The 15,320-nt window shown below is 46.6% G+C and overlaps 1 protein-coding gene across 15 annotated transcripts in view; it reads left to right on the forward strand.

The window, feature by feature from the left end:
- DISP1 (dispatched RND transporter family member 1) overlaps positions 1-15,320 on the forward strand; it is a 179,284-nt gene that overhangs the window by 132,625 nt on the left and 31,339 nt on the right. For 7 of the 15 annotated variants that reach the window (XM_078077816.1, XM_036109012.2, XM_036109014.2 and 4 more), the window contains one exon: positions 1,589-2,117. The exons of 2 other annotated variants lie outside the window; for them this stretch is intronic. In XM_078077816.1, coding sequence (XP_077933942.1) covers positions 1,589-2,117 — 529 coding nt within the window. 6 more of the 15 variants (XM_078077818.1, XM_078077819.1, XM_036109017.2 and 3 more) reach the window with 3 other exon arrangements.

The raw sequence follows: 15,320 nt of genomic DNA on the forward strand, positions 1-15,320 counted from the left end.
CAGCGGGCCTACCAGCACCCTGTGCCAGGTGCCTATCCCAGAGAGGGAAACTGCCTTTACTACATGTTCAGGACCCCTCCCCGTTGTCCCTGCAGAGGAGGTTGGGACCTGTGACCACTTTCAGAAGTGATAAGACAGGAGGAGAGAAGTCAACATCCACCCGGTTTTATGTATATTCTGATGTTTTATAGATTCTTTGTCTTTCCACTAAAATAATTTACAAAGAAATTGTTTGACATCCATGTAATTCTTCCATCTCTTATGATGTTGAATTTGTGCATGTGTTTGAGTAGTCTTTTTCTGTCCAAAAGGTAAATACAGTAATGATGCTGAATTTGTGCCCAGCGTGTTCTGGGCACCAGGATCAGATTGGAACTGCGCATCGCTGTGGTGCGCTCTGCTCAGAAATGCCCCTGCCATGGGGCAGGTGTTGGGTGAGAATGCACACGGGACCTTCCTGGTAGGGGCCCAGGTTTGCCAGATTGGATGACCATACGCTCAGACTGAGCCAAGGTGATTTCTTCTGGTGCCTGTGTGACCGCAGGAGGCGGGGAGAGACCGGGGAGAGACTGCTCTGGAGGCTATTCTGTCTGCTTGAGGAGTGCCCTGCCTGAAGGGCTAGTGAGCTGCACGGGCTCTTGCTTTTTTCTCGTTGGCTTTCACGTGCTGGTTAAACAGACTGCCGGCAGTGGGTGACCCGTTGTTCTTACTGCAAATTCCCAGATTTTGTGCATGTGGTCAGAGGTGAGGTGGGTGAGTGGGGAGGGAGGAATTTGTGTGTTTTTGCTTTTGTTTGTTGATGGGACAGAAACATGCTACTGGTAATTTGTTAATTTTCCTTTACATTGAAAGCCTAGACCTTCTGGTAAAAGGAAGAAAAGTTAAAAACAAAAATCTCATTTCAAGCAAATCCTGCTCATACTATTTTCTCATGTGCAAGCAATGCTACATAATGTAGAAGACAAAGCAGTAAGTTCTTGGCAACTTACGTGGCTTGTTCATTTTTTAAGCATTATAGTCATCAGTTGAGGAGGAAAAACTCTGGTGTCTGGTATCTTGGCTGCAGCAATTCTTGGCTTAGCTGATTACTTTTTATTTTCTTTTGTTTCTTCTTATTCTAGGACCTGAGAGACTTAGGGGAAAAATCATATGTTCTTGAGATCTTTCTAAGACATGAGATGTTCTTAAGATTATTCAAATTATCTTAACCTTGACAACTCACTGCCCTCATGGTGGCCCTTCATTTTGTCATTACTCCTGTGTCCTAACACCCCATGCCTGGGTGAGGAGTCGAAGGGCGATGTTGGTGCCTTCTCTCTCCCTGTCCGCTCCTAAAATGCGCCAAGTCTTACTCCATACTTCACACCAAGGACAAGCACGGGGAGAGAAGGGTTAAAAACAGAGGTGGGGAGGGACAGGTGGGTGCACAGAGCAGCTATGGGCCCGAGTGCTGTGGGCCGCTGGGCCCCCTGTAGAGGCTGCTGCGTTCCCTCCACGATTTCGACTCCTTCCAGTAACTTTCCTGTCTTGTCTGCATCTCTGCCTGCCTGCCTGGCACTGGCTGGTTTTATATCATTTTCTCTCTTAGGGCCAAGAAATTGGAACATGGCTGTGAGCAACGGGAACAGTGATTTTGTGGTTCTGAGCAACGGCAGCAGCGCAACCAGTGCCCCCAAGCCTGGCGCCCTCACGGCCTGTGATGGGGACCTTGCCTCCCAGCAGCTCACACCCAGAGAGGCACCAAAAACAAAAGTGAGTCTGAATGGATGCCTGCAGGTCAATGGCACCGTGAAGTCCTCCTTTCTGCCCGTGGATAGCCACCAAAGAGTGCCCACGATGTTGTCCCCATGCTGCCACCTGTGCCCGTTCCATCAGCCCCTGGCCGGCCAGAGCAGTCACCCAGAGGGCCGCCCTGAGGCTGGCCCGGCCGCGCCTTCTGCTCTGGCCTCGTGCTGCACGCAGCCACGCTCCGAGTATTCTGCACCTCTGTGTCCCAGCCACTCGCCCGTCTACCAGACTGCGTGCTGCCTGCAGCCCTCTCCGTCCTTCTGCCTGCACCACGCGTGGCCCGGCCGTTTCCCACACCAGCCCATGCAGCAGCATGTGGCCGGCTTCAGGTGAGTGTGCACAGGTTCTGCTCGCCTTCGCATCCAACCAAGCCCACACGAGTGCCCCCGCTTGTGTTGATTTCCCCAAAAGGAGGAGGATACATGTGTCAGAGAAGGAAAACCAGAATGCACATGAAATAATGTGTCCCTGTCTCATCCGTTGAGCTCTTCGTCAGACACTCGCGCACTTTCTGCCTGCCTACCAGTTGGTTCGGTGTCCTGGTGGCCTTGACTTACAAAGTTCAGTAAAACTTTCCGTCAGCAGTTGCTGTTACTACTTGTGGGGGATACATCTGTGACAAGGCTGCCTGAACAGGAGTCTTGATGGTCATCAACCTTTATGACAATGAAGCAGTTGCTTCCTCATGCTTCCGAGCGGCCGCGTCTACCAGCTCTGTTCGTGTGGTTTGGGTGACCATCAGTATGTGGAGACCAGACCTTTCCTCGAGGGGGGAACCTGTCGATCTGTAGCGTAGATCTTTGAAAACTATGTTTTGTGAAACATTTTTGGGTCTGTGTCATGGCCGGCTCCTGCGTGTGCTTTCTGTTCTGTGTCTTCCGCTGTCTCCTCCACGCGCACTGCAGGTGAGTGATGTTGGTGTATCTTAGGAAATACTGAGTGCTTTGGAGCAACCAAGTATGAGTTCGCGTTCGTAGGTAATGAGCTTTCAGTGAGCTGGGAGAGCACTCTCCTTTTCTGATGAGGCTAGAGTTTACACACAGGGAGATGCGCCAGTCTGAAGTGCACAGCTTGATCGGCGGTGACCCTCGTGGTCCACACCTCGGCCCACTTGGAACGTTTCTTTCCGGGGTGATGGAGAATGTCCCCTCCGGCTGCCTCCTCCTCGTTCCTGCTCTCTTCACCCGACCTGGTCGCTGCTCTGAGCTCTGTAACTGCGCGCTGGTTGTGCCTGCTCTGAGATCTTGTGCGAATGGAGTCCTACAGTACGTACTCTCCAGTGTCCCGCAGTTTCGACTCAGCATAGTGTTGGAGGACTCGTCTAACTGCTGTGTGTCGTAGTTTTCCTTTCTGTTGCTGAGCCACAATCCACTGTGTACCTGGGACAGATTCACGGTCACCTACGGAGTCCGTCAGACCTCCAGTTGTGAAGTACGTCCTGGGGGCGTCACGTACATAGGGTGTGCTGACTGTAGCTAAGAACACTGGGCTGTGCATTTGGAAGTTGCTAATAGAGGAGATCTTAAAAGTTCTCACGGCAAGAAAAAGCTTTTGTAACTGTGGGTGGTGACAGATTTATTGTGATGATTTCACAATATATACAAATACCAAATTATGTTGAAACTCATATAATGCTGTATGTCAGTTACAGCTCAGTAAAAAAAGGAGTCAGATCCAGAAAGGGGTTAAGTGATGGATCCTTTTTACCTTTATCAGGTTTGGGTTGCTGTTGACATTATCTGGTTTCACTGTTTTAAAAAGAGGGCAGAGAGAGAGATGGGGAAAGACAGTGGGGCTCGGGGACTGGGGGACATTCCTCTGCAGCGTGTTTCTGCAGTTTCTAAATACGTTTTCTATGTCAGGGGCAAGAGTCTTTTAGTCACAGAACTATGGGAAGGACTGGCCAAAGCCATTTTCAGAACGCTAATCCTGATAGCATTGTGCTGCGTGACCACTTTGGATTAAATCGAGGAAGTAGTTGACTGTGAAATTATGTGGTCCTCGATATTGATCCTTTAGAATCATCAGTTATATGGTTGCAGGGTGTGAGGGGAGACAGATAGTTCTACATTTTGAGGCTGATCCCTCCTTTAAAAAACTTGAGAAAATATTAAAGCTATGGGCAGGGAACCAATTCTTTTAATACAGCAGGCCCGTCAGTATTTTCATGACTTTAGCTTAGCGTTTCTGAAAAACCTATTCTTAAAGGGATAAGAGTGCTATGTACATACAACTTTGAATAGGACGGCACTGAGGTGGCTCAGTCAGTTAAGTGGCCGACTCTTGGTTTCAGCTCAGATCATGATGTCGTGAGAGGTCATGAGACTGAGTCCCCTGTCAGGCTCCGTGCTGGGTATGGAGCCTGTTTAAGATGCTCTCCTTCTCCCTCTGCCCTTCCCCCAGCTCACTCGCACTATCTCTCTCTCGCAAATAAACAAGTAAATAAATAAATGAAATCTTTAATAAAAAATAAAATAAATAGAATGGCATTAAAAAACACAGATAAAAATGCCATATTTGTCCATCAAGAAAAGTTGTAGAAAAAAGTGGAATAGAAGTTTTTCATATAGAATTTTTCTCAAGAATTTGAGCCTTTTGATCAACTATGTATAACATAGAACCTTTTACAGATGCTTGTAAAGGCACGTCTGTTCGCAGTTGGGTCTGCCACATACTTGACTGTAAAATGTGTCCTGCCAAAGCCACTTCCTTATTTTATACATTTACTTATTTATATGATCAACAGTACTCACTGTTGTGATGCGGGGCATCACAGATGTAATTCTGAACAAGATGAGACTATGAGGTGGTAGGAAGGGAGACAGAAGAGCCAGCCACTGCTACGAAATCATGAGACGTGTTGCTGAGAAGGAGCTCATGGGCTGTGGGCGAATAGAAGTCACCAGTGGGGACGGGAAGGGTTTGCGCAAAGACGTGTCTCTGCACCCACGCCACAAATGGGCCCACCTGACTGGTGTTTGGGTTTGTCTTTTAGTTTCGTTTATAAAACACTTAAGCCATAGAGAATGTTTTAAAGGGTCAGTCAAGTGGAAACTGTAATTTTATCCTGGCCCATTTACGCTGCTGTCTTTCCTTACCTTCTATAAAGTGATAGGTTCTGTCTTATCCCTTCTTGGCCCTTTAGGCTCCAGCACCTCTCTCGAAAAGATTCATTAGATCAATGTGTGTGTGCTTTTTTGCTTTGTAACATTATCTGTTAATCTTTTGGTGGATAAAATTAAGATCAGTGCACGAATTATAGTAATACCCTATTTTAATTCCATTTATCACCAAATATGAGGTAGTTTACGTAGATCTCATTTTAAAGCTTCCGGTTGTTCATTTCTAGATTCCCGTCTTCATACCGCCAGTCTGGCCATTAACTACGGGGTCTAATTGAGAACACTAAGGAATTCAAAAAGGCAAGACGTAATGTCTCCCTACCAAGAGACAAGGCTACACCCCACTGGCCATCTGAATCATCTGGGCAGTTAAACATTAAATAAGTATTATAATAATGATGCTTCCTTTGCAGTAGAAAAAAATAACTCTAGGCAATCAGAGGAGGGAAGGAACCCTGTGGGTTGATGAGGTGAGAGGCCCTCTGACAGGGGAGGGCTTGCGGGGAGGAGGGTAGGAGTGAAGGGAGCAGGAGCGGAGAGTGGAAGGAGGGCGGAGGGAGGGGACAGAGCATGGAAGGGGTAGGGGAGCAGTGGCAGGGCATGGAAGGGGAAAGGGTGGGGGTGGAGCATGGAAGGGGAAGGGGAGCGGGGGCGGAGCGTGGGTGGCTGGGAAAGGGTGAAGGAAGTGCATGCAGACTGACAGCGTGTGGAAGGATGAGTAGAGTGAACAGGATGGTGGGAGTGGAGTGTGTGCGTGTGCGCGCGCGCGTGTATGAGTGCACGCAGGCGTGGCGGCATGAGAGCAGCCCTGCTGGAGCATCCTGGATCTAGATCTGGAAAGTGCCCCCTGGAGCCTCTCACACTCCGCGGGGCTGGTTTGGGGTGCTCTTACTGCCATCTGAGGATGGAAAGATAATCGTGTTATAACACAACTAAGAAAGTTCTGCTTCCAGAAATTAGCAGACAGATTCCTAATCCAAGCCCTGCAAAGAGCTGTTCTCCATGGTGGCGGAGGACTCCATGAATGATGCTTGGCAAGTCCCATACTCAAGTGGTAGGGAACCTGTGATGGTTCTGGGTGCCTGCCAAACACAGGTTTACTTCCCTGAAGGTGGTTTCATGGACAGATGGTCACTCTGAGTGCCCCCCCCATGGCCGGAGGCTTGAGAGCTGTGCAGTTGAGCAGGCCTGGCACTGAGGAGCCCGTGAAAGGGGCTGACAGTCGAGCACACCCTTGTCCGTGTCCTGAACATTGTGCCCTATGCCGTTTGTAGCCTGTGTCGCCTTCTCCTGCCGTCCTCCTGACTCTTCCAACGTGTGGCTCACTTGCTCAGAGGTGTTTGCTCTCCCCTAGGACGCTACTTGCTTTCAACTCTTTTTCTTAAAAAAGTAAGAATTGAGAACTCTTGTGTTATGTTATGAGAGAATCTACCTCCTGAAATCTGGTTTCTTTGTATACAGTATATCATAACACCCAGGGGCCAGATGACAGCTCTGAGCATTGTTTTCCAAACTGTCTTCCTATGATGCACGTGCTCTGCAGCGATCCACGCTTTTCCCCTTTCCTGAGCCCTGGCGATGGAGTTATTTCTATTTAGCTGGGAAATTTGAAACAGAAGTCACATTGAACACGTCATTAGCATTGTGGCATGAGCCTGGCATTGACACAGATCCCAGTGTCTGATTTGCCCCAATCACTAGACTCAAACCAAATGGCTTTTCTAAGATGCTGAAACGATGAGTGGACAAATTCAAAGTTATTCACTTATTCAGCAAGTATTCAATGAGTACTTGCATACATGGTGTCAGGTGCTGAAAACAGAGGTAAAAACTGCATGGTCCTTACCTTCAGAGGTGCAGAGGTGATATGGACAGGGCGAGAGCTGGGTCTCGGCCTGGGCAGACTCTAGGTAGGTCGTCCACTGTGTTGTCTGAGGCACAGAAGTTAAACATCGGTGTTCTTCGTCCATGTATTAATTCAGAAAGACAACCAGATCATAGTTATGTAAGTTCTTCCCTCCTGTTTTCCTCTTTTACAACGGAAGATCACTAATAGCGACATAATCCTAATCCTACTGATACAGATTGTAGGACTGCTGAGCAGGCGTGTTGCAGGAAAGGATGGTCATACTGTGTGCTTTAGACGGGCACTCTTCACAGGGCCCAGTAAACTGCAGAATTCAGTTCTAAGTCCTACTGGGCACCGTTCGCGTGCTCCGGAGTCCCCTGTGCCAGGGGCTCGCATACTGGACATTCCCATTCCAGCAGTTTCTGGCATTTCCCATTCTACCAGTTTTCCTGGGCAAGGCCGTCTCTCTTTTCTCTTAGAGCAACTGAGGTCCCTTCCGACCTCCGTGGCAGCAAATGGAGCCCCAGTGATGTAGGGTAGCAACAATATTTGACAGTGAATAATACCCTTTTTTGTCCACATGATTCTGGTTAATTGGGGTTTGATTGCTTGTATTTTGTTTACTGTATCACAAAGAAATGTCAAAAGATAAAAACCCTTTTCTTCAAAAATCTAAAGGGGTAAAGCCCCAGACTATAAAAAATTGTAGTGGGTCAGTATCCTCTAGAGGCCCCAGTTCCATCCCACAACCTGCCCTGTTATTTAGATGAGTCTGAAGGCAAAAGTGTCGGTGTATTTAATTTGTAGCCAGCGGGTATACAATACAACGTCAGACAGTTTTTCTGGGGGTAGGGAGACAGCCCTACTTGGAGGCACCACTGGTGCTACTTTATGGCTCGTGTTTCTCTTTTCCAGCCCTTTTTCCCTTGCTCCCCATGCCAGGTGAGGGGTGTGCACGCGGCTTGGCGCGCACAAGCCCGTGTGAGTCCTGGCACTGCCGTTCTCTGGCTTTGTGTCTCTGGCAGGAGTTCATCTCTCTCAGCCTTCGTTTCTGTCTCTGCAAAGACGGGAGGAACCATTCCTCTTCTGGTTGTGTTCCTTTCTGTTTTTTCTCTTTCTCCTTGCTTCTGTTTTTCACTCCGTTAGTCTTGTTTCAGAAGTCAGGCTGTGGCTGAACCCTGGCGGAAGTAGGTACGTGATGTATTGCTTTTCACTCTTATCCCACCGACCCCCGGAAGAGCAAGTGTAGCAGATGGTCACGGACTCGCCGTCTGGACGAGGAGAGGGTTGTTGAGAAGAAGCGGGCCTCTCCCGCCCCAGAGACCCGAGCTGCTGTACTAATGCTAATATATCGTCTGATTGCATGGTTAATTTTAGAAGTCTGGTAAGATTTAATCTTGATTTCATTGAAAGCGAGGTTTATTTTTAAATTCCTTAAAGTAGTCAAAATTTACTTTTAAAACAGGGTAATGTTTGTAGAATCTAAAATGTTCCGAGCTTGCTTGCCAAAGTCAGTCCGTTTGGCAGTCTGATGGGGTGAGACTTGTCTTAGAGACTAGTGTGCATAAGGGAACAGATTTCGGAGGGTGCCGTGGAACGCACATTTCAGACTTTGGACCTTGTTCATCCTTTGCTTTCATAGTAAATGTCAGCAAACAATGCCCTCTTTATTTGAAAATTAATTAGTTAATACGACATTTTGGAGTGAGGCAACCATGTTTTCTTCACCTCCTTTCCGTGTCAGTGAGCGTTGTTTAGCAGATACTAGAGACTGAAGAGAAAAAAAAGAAATGGTTCAAATTTTCTCCTTCTCTTTTGGCTAAAAAAAAAGTTTAAAGAAAGGTAAGAAGTTCGACCAACAGTAAACCCTAATGAAAGGATCAGGTACATCTCTTCAGGAAGACCCCAATTGCTTGCTGAGGGCATCCTATTTCCAAACTTAAGTGCTTGGCTAGCTGTCACTTAAAAGAATTTATATAACTTAATGTTTATTAGGAGAATTTTGATTGCTATACTATTTTGTATTCTTTTCAGCAAATTGACTCCATAAAAATGCATCTCTTTTTTTTTTTTTAGCACAAATCAGATATCTAACCAGTGGGTTGGTATTTTGGGTATGAACTACACCTGGGGCGTACCTAGTAAATATTTGCCCTGGAACTCAGTAAATATTTGTTGAGTGATCACAAAAACAGTAGTTCTTGGAATATCTTATGTAATGAAAAACTCACAGAGTTTAAACTTTTTAAGGAAACCTCATGAAGTTAGACCAGTCACTGGCATCAGGCACCATGATGGTCTCAGAGGGTAGAGATGATGAAGACAAACGCAGGTGCTATCTGAGCACAGAGATATTCTAGAGTGTCATGTGAGTCCCAGAGAGGGATTCGGGGGGCCTTGCCTAAACGCACACGGCCTGCAGCCTGCCCTGCAGGAGCAGGAGGTCTGGAGGGGCTGGGAGTGGGGGCATGGCGGGGGCGTGGCATGTGGTCTCCTTTGTCTGGAAAAAGACCCAGAGAAGGGGTGACAGCACGTTGTGCGGGGTGTGTTCCTCTCATGGGATCCCGGAAGCACAGCGTGCTGCAGTGGTCCAAGGAGACTGCCCCCCCCCCCCCCCCCCGCGCCCGAGCAGCATGTGCCCATTGTTGTGTGAGCATCATGAAGAACTTACTAAGGACTCACACACAGCAGCTATATAATTCTCATACCTTTGATTCACTGACCTTTCCCTGGGCCTGCTGAACCAGGTTTTGGTACTCCTGTGTGTCTCCAGGGCCTAGCACGGTGCCTGGCATTTAGTAAACACTCAAATTAATTGTTTAACAGGCTAATAAATAATTGAGCATCCATCACATTCTTGTGCAGAGCTTATTTGTATGATGTGATAATTTGATAATGAAAATCAGGAACCATTGGTCTAACGTAGTAAGATATTTTCCCAAATAGTGGAGGAAGACTCCACAGGTTCTGTTTCCCTAAAAACACTCTTATTACTTTTGTTTGAGTCTATTTGGGGGGATGCCTCCTTCTGTTCTTTAAATCTCCCTGCAAATGCATTGGTTTCTGACTTTAAAAAAAATGGGGGCACCTGGGTGGCTCAGTCAGCTAAGTGTCTGACTCTTGGTTTGGGCTCAGGTCATGGTCTCAGGATCCTGAGATCAAGCCCTTCATCGGGCTCCGTGCTCAGTGCACAGGCGGCTTGAGATTCTCTCTCTCCCTTTGCCCTCCTCCCCCCCACCCCACGCGTGCTCTCTCTCTCTCTCTCTTCCTCTCTCTCAAATGAATAAATCTTTTTTAAAAAATCGCAGACTCATTCGTGAAGAGCAGAGGGAGGACATGTAGAAACCCGGGCCTCACGCAGTTCCCAAGCTGCCTTCATACCTGATTCTGGAGCCCCTTTGAGAAAGTCACACGGGGCCAGGAGCCTTTGCTCCGGGAAGTCGGCCAGGGATAACCTTTCTGTTTGCTCGGCTCCAGCCACCTCCAGGATATTTGCAGGTCTCGTAAGAGTGACTTTATAAAGCTGGTGGATGAACCATAAATTCCTGAATAAGAGTTTGGGCTTTTCTTTGTTCATATGTATTTTATGGATTTAGAAAGCAGACTCAAATAAGGTGCAGGACCAGATGTGATACCTGTTCTATGTGGATTTGTGAGTTAGGTGGTTTGAACAATCCAGGGCTCTGATCGTTACCAAGTAGCTTGAGATTCAAGCATGATGCTTTCCTAGGAATGTGAGCAATTTACTGCTTCTAAACACTATTCTGTGTGTCTAGTAAGAAGTAAGGATGGACAGTTAGCACATTCATTCCTTCAGACCGTATTTGTGTGTCTGTGGTCACGTGGGCCTGCCCACCTCCCCTTCCTGAGACACTGCTTATAATTACGCCTCTTGGCCCTGGCTCAGGGATCCTGCACGGTTTCCCCCAACTCCTTGACCTGGCATTGGAGTCAGGGAGGGAGTGTGTTTGCTGGAGGAAGGAAGGGTGGTAGTTCAGGGGAAAGTCTGTAACCCTGGACAGGAACAGGGTGACAGATCTCAGGCAGTGAGATGACTATAACAGATTTTCTTCCTGCCATTCAGCAGTTTAAATAGAAGTCTGATTAATGATGGCCTGGGTCTTTGTTTCCACTTACAGATAATTGAGACTTAGAATTTTTGGGATCCCAGCCAACACTAAATATTCTGGGGCTTTATTTTTTAGGTATTAGCCTAGGAGTTTTTAGTTGTCAGCCATTGGCCACCGTATTGACCGCCAGAAAATAAAACTATTTCATTGTAAAGCAATCCCTAGCAGACATGCATTTAAATGTATTATCCGATTGTTAAAATGTCCCCCTCGCACGCAGAGTTAAACCCCACCTTGAGCTCCACATTGTACTGATTTTTTTTTCTTATTTTACTTTCTCACCCTCATCTTCTTGTCCCAAAGAACATTCTACTTGAGCAGCATTTGTGTCTGGTGAGTATTTTGGCTTGAGGATTTTAGACTTCATTCCAGCATTCCATGCTCTTAAGTTAGTTAAGTTTAATAAGATTTTGCTGGCTCTCTGTGAGCTTTTCTTGGATCTCTTATTAGTGATTATCATTCACATCTTAGTAAGAAAAGTATATGCTGTCCTCTTATTTAGCATGTTTGGTGCGGGGCCCCCAGCAATAGTCTTGCGTGGGAAGGCTCACATTTAAGGGCAAGTGCTTTATAATTTAGTGTTACTTTAACTGTAATGCATGGGGCTGTTTGCTTTATAACTTCCAGCTAACCCGTGCAGATGTAACTTCACGGGCTGAGGAAGAATGTTTTCTCTTAACCAAAGCTACTTCTCAGCCATTTAAAACTATTTTTAATGAACCGATTGTGCTTTTCAGTGTTGGAATGTCTTTTAATAGTTTCCTTATTAACACATAAGGCACTCTTGGGTTCCTCTTTTGGGGTGTGCCCTGCGTGGGACCAGAGCCACGTGGTATTTTGACCTTTAGTGACTGCCTGTCCTCTTTCCCCCTTCTAAGTGGCAGAGACAAAATGTGTTTGAAAATGAAGTTCCCACGACCTGCTTCCCTCACCTTTCAGCGAGCAGCCGAAGAGCTGCCTTTTAGCTAGCGGTCTCTAAAGAGGAGATAATTAATTAATAATAGAAGAGGAAGAGACATCCTTCCTCATCGTCCCCAGTTTTGTATAACACAATTCCTTTCTTGTTTACTGAAATCACTGGGGAAAAATTAGCATCATGTCTTGCTTGCTGCTTAGGACCAGGCTCTACTGATAAGACATTTCTTTTTAACTTAAACTGGAACTCAGGCTGTTCCATGGAAGTGGGATTTGTTCAGCGTATGGGGCTTTGAGTCTCAGTGGGACAGACAGGGAATCACGTATATCATGCACAAACATACTTCCCTTTTGGAACATCACATAGAGATGCCTCCACAGGTCCCCAGGCTCGGTTACTAGTGGGGGCCACTGTTCTCGCTCTTCCCTCCGCGTCCCTACTGGACATATGTCCTTCAGTGTCAGCTTGTTCCTCTTCTGCCAGTTTCAATTAAATTGGCTCAGGGATCCTTAAATACGTTCAAAATGCATGTTCCTGTCATTGTGTCTGCTGCATCTTTTATTACATCTCTGCAAAATTCTTAATGTCTCCAGGGGGAAAACTGCAAATCACAGCTCAACTGGAGCTGGGATTTTCTCAGCTGATCAGTAGCCACTGGATGCTCACCTGGGCTTCCAAGTGGGTAGAAGTGAAAGACAGCAAAGGAGATTCAGCAGCAGGATTGCCCATAACCAGACATCTTAGCAGTTCGGTCATTTCGGAAAACATGCTTTATTTTCTCCCATAGAGTTTCCTATCAGTCATAAAGAGAATATAAAACTTGTATGTTAAAAGTGTAGACATTGATTACTGAAGGTAGAAACGGTCATAATCAGGAGTCTAGATGTATCTTAGATGTAAATTCAACATGGTTTGAAATAGGATTTTAGTGTCACGTAATTTGCAAGTTAAATATCTTATTTTTCATTAGTTAAAATAACCAACCTAAGACATTCTGCTTAAAAATCATGATTTAAAAGAAAAGCAGTTCTCTGTCATTGTGAATCAAGTCTGTAAAACGTAGAGCACACTCACGTGCATTTCATGTGTGCACCTTGGTGAAAATGGGAAGTGATGAGACGGTCGTTAGGAGCCGTGTCTCCCCTTCTCTCATCTGCAGATGCAGGCTGTGTGTGGAAATACGGTCAGCTACCAGTTGTGTTAATGGCGTCCTTGAATATGTCTGGTCATGTACACGATTGAGAAAATTTAGTTTTCCATCAGCATTGCAATTTAGATTATGTAACATTTAAATTATTTTTATTCTGCTATCACATGACTATCTCCTTTATGTAATGTCATAACAAAATTACCTTTCTAAGAATTTTAACAGTAAGCTTTATCACTACCACAAATATTCTAAGGTATTCCAAAATAATGAATAATAAGTTTGAGTAAATGCATGAATGAGTAAAATTCTTTCGGAATTATGAGATGGGACTTGGTTGTGTTTTTAGCCAAGAAACTGGATTTCAGTGGCATAAAGTCTCAAATTTATAACAATATTAGTGGTTTTACCGAACCCTTCCTATATACCAGACCTTGTGCTCTATTTTACACACGCTCTCTGATTTAATCCTAAATAGCCCGGAATTCAGAGCTGTTGCTCATCTCCATCGCTAGATGAAGCGATGAAGTGCCCTTTCGGAGACTAGGGGCTTACAAAGACGGGCTTGGGGTGAGTCCTGGTCTCTCGCCCACGTGTGCGACTCCGGCATCAGAGAACGAGGCGTCTTAGTGTCAACAGAGGTTCAGGAGTCCGTTACTGCTGTGTTGGAAGCACAGCAGGCCCTTGAGGTCACAGATCACATGCAGACGATGGGCCTCAGGCTGCAGGAAGATTTCCAGGCCGGGAGGCAGAGGCAGCTCCTCACACGCCTCTCGCACAGACCGGAGGGAGAGTCCACCCGATTTCCCTGCTGTCTGTGTCATGTCTGCACTGCGCTCCAACAGTGTTGGAAATGCCAGTGGTAAGGAGTAGATCTCGCAGGTTTTAAGGGCAATACGCCCTTTTTGGAAGAGCTGTCCAGACGGGACCCTCTGCTTTAGATGTCAGGCTGCCCCCGACCCCCCAAGGGTTCTGGCGCTCCTGCTCTGCCTCCTGGGAGAAGTGCGTCCTCATTGCAAACCCCTGAGCACGCTTCCTTGTGCGCCTCTCTGTCCAGTTTCCCCCAGCGGGACTTAGGCTCAGCCGCTGGACGTGGACAGCTCACCTGCTTCTTGAGAGAACAGCCGAGGCGTTTGCCGCCAGCCGCAGGGAGTCCTGGGTCTGAACCCTGCCCTCACACCCATCAATTGTGCAAATTTGGGGGGTTCTTTATCCTTTCTGTGTCTCGGTTCCTCATCTATAAAATCTCCACCTACCTTTCAGGATTGTTTTCAGAATTAAATGTTTACTGTGCCAAGTGCTTAGGACGTCGTGTTTGGCACGTAGTGAAGTTCTCTACGTGTTGACTCTTGCTATCTCTAATACGTAATTATGCTTCATGTCTGGACTCTGTATGACCTGCAGGCTGACTCCACCCTCCCCTCTCCTGGTGATACCCAGATCGGTGACCTCTTCCGACAAACCCGTCTCCTTTCTCCTCCTGAGTTCTGTGGCTCGCAGTCCCCACTTACGACCCCTTTGTACACAGCTCCCTCTCCGTAGCCGCAGCCCCGTGCTTCCTCTCTCCCCAGTGTTGTGGCCTTGTTGCCCTCGCACTGCTCACCGAGCCCCTCTTCCGTCTCTCCTACCTTGTCCCTGTGTTTTTCCTTCCCCCTCTTGCCTGTAAAAGATTTCAGATCCTGGGGGCACCTGGGGGCTCAGTCGGTGAAGCGTCTGCCTTCAGCTCAGGTCCTGATCCCAGCGTCCTGGGAGTTGGGCTCCCTGCTCAGCGGGGGGTCTGCTTCTCCCTCTGCCCCACCTCCCCGCTTGTGCTCTCTCTGTCTCAAATAAATAAATAAAATCTTTAAAAACAAAATTCAGATCCCCGTTTCCTGCCCATATCTCTCATGTGACATGTGTATTCACAGTAGCGTGTAGGACAACTTCCTTTGAATATTTGCCAGAGTATCAGGGAGCACTTTGAAACCCTTAGACGGATGCCCATGTACCTTTGTTAATTAGACACAAGTAAGCATAGCTTATTGTAACTAGATATTGTCAACTCGGGCAAGATCGTGAAGAAACTAAAATGTAAGGAAACAGAACAATATGCATTTTTTTAAATAGCTTATTCAAAAGTAGCATAATGACAGAAAACTGAACCAAGAGTAGCCTTGATCAATGAAGTTGTGTTGCTCATCAGAGGCAAAGGACCAGTGAAGACTCATCTATGAACCACCCATTTAAATGTTACTAGGGCTTCATTTTTACATATATTCCTAAGTTTGAGCTAACCTGAATTTTATTCTCAGTTTGTCCTTAAACTTTTCTCTTTGGCTGTCTTTAAAAAACGGCGGTCCTTTAGGCAAAACTCACATATGGTGACAGA

This window comes from Halichoerus grypus, chromosome 7 (genome assembly GCF_964656455.1).
Source record: "Halichoerus grypus chromosome 7, mHalGry1.hap1.1, whole genome shotgun sequence".
In the NCBI taxonomy this organism is placed as follows: domain Eukaryota; kingdom Metazoa; phylum Chordata; class Mammalia; order Carnivora; family Phocidae; genus Halichoerus; species Halichoerus grypus.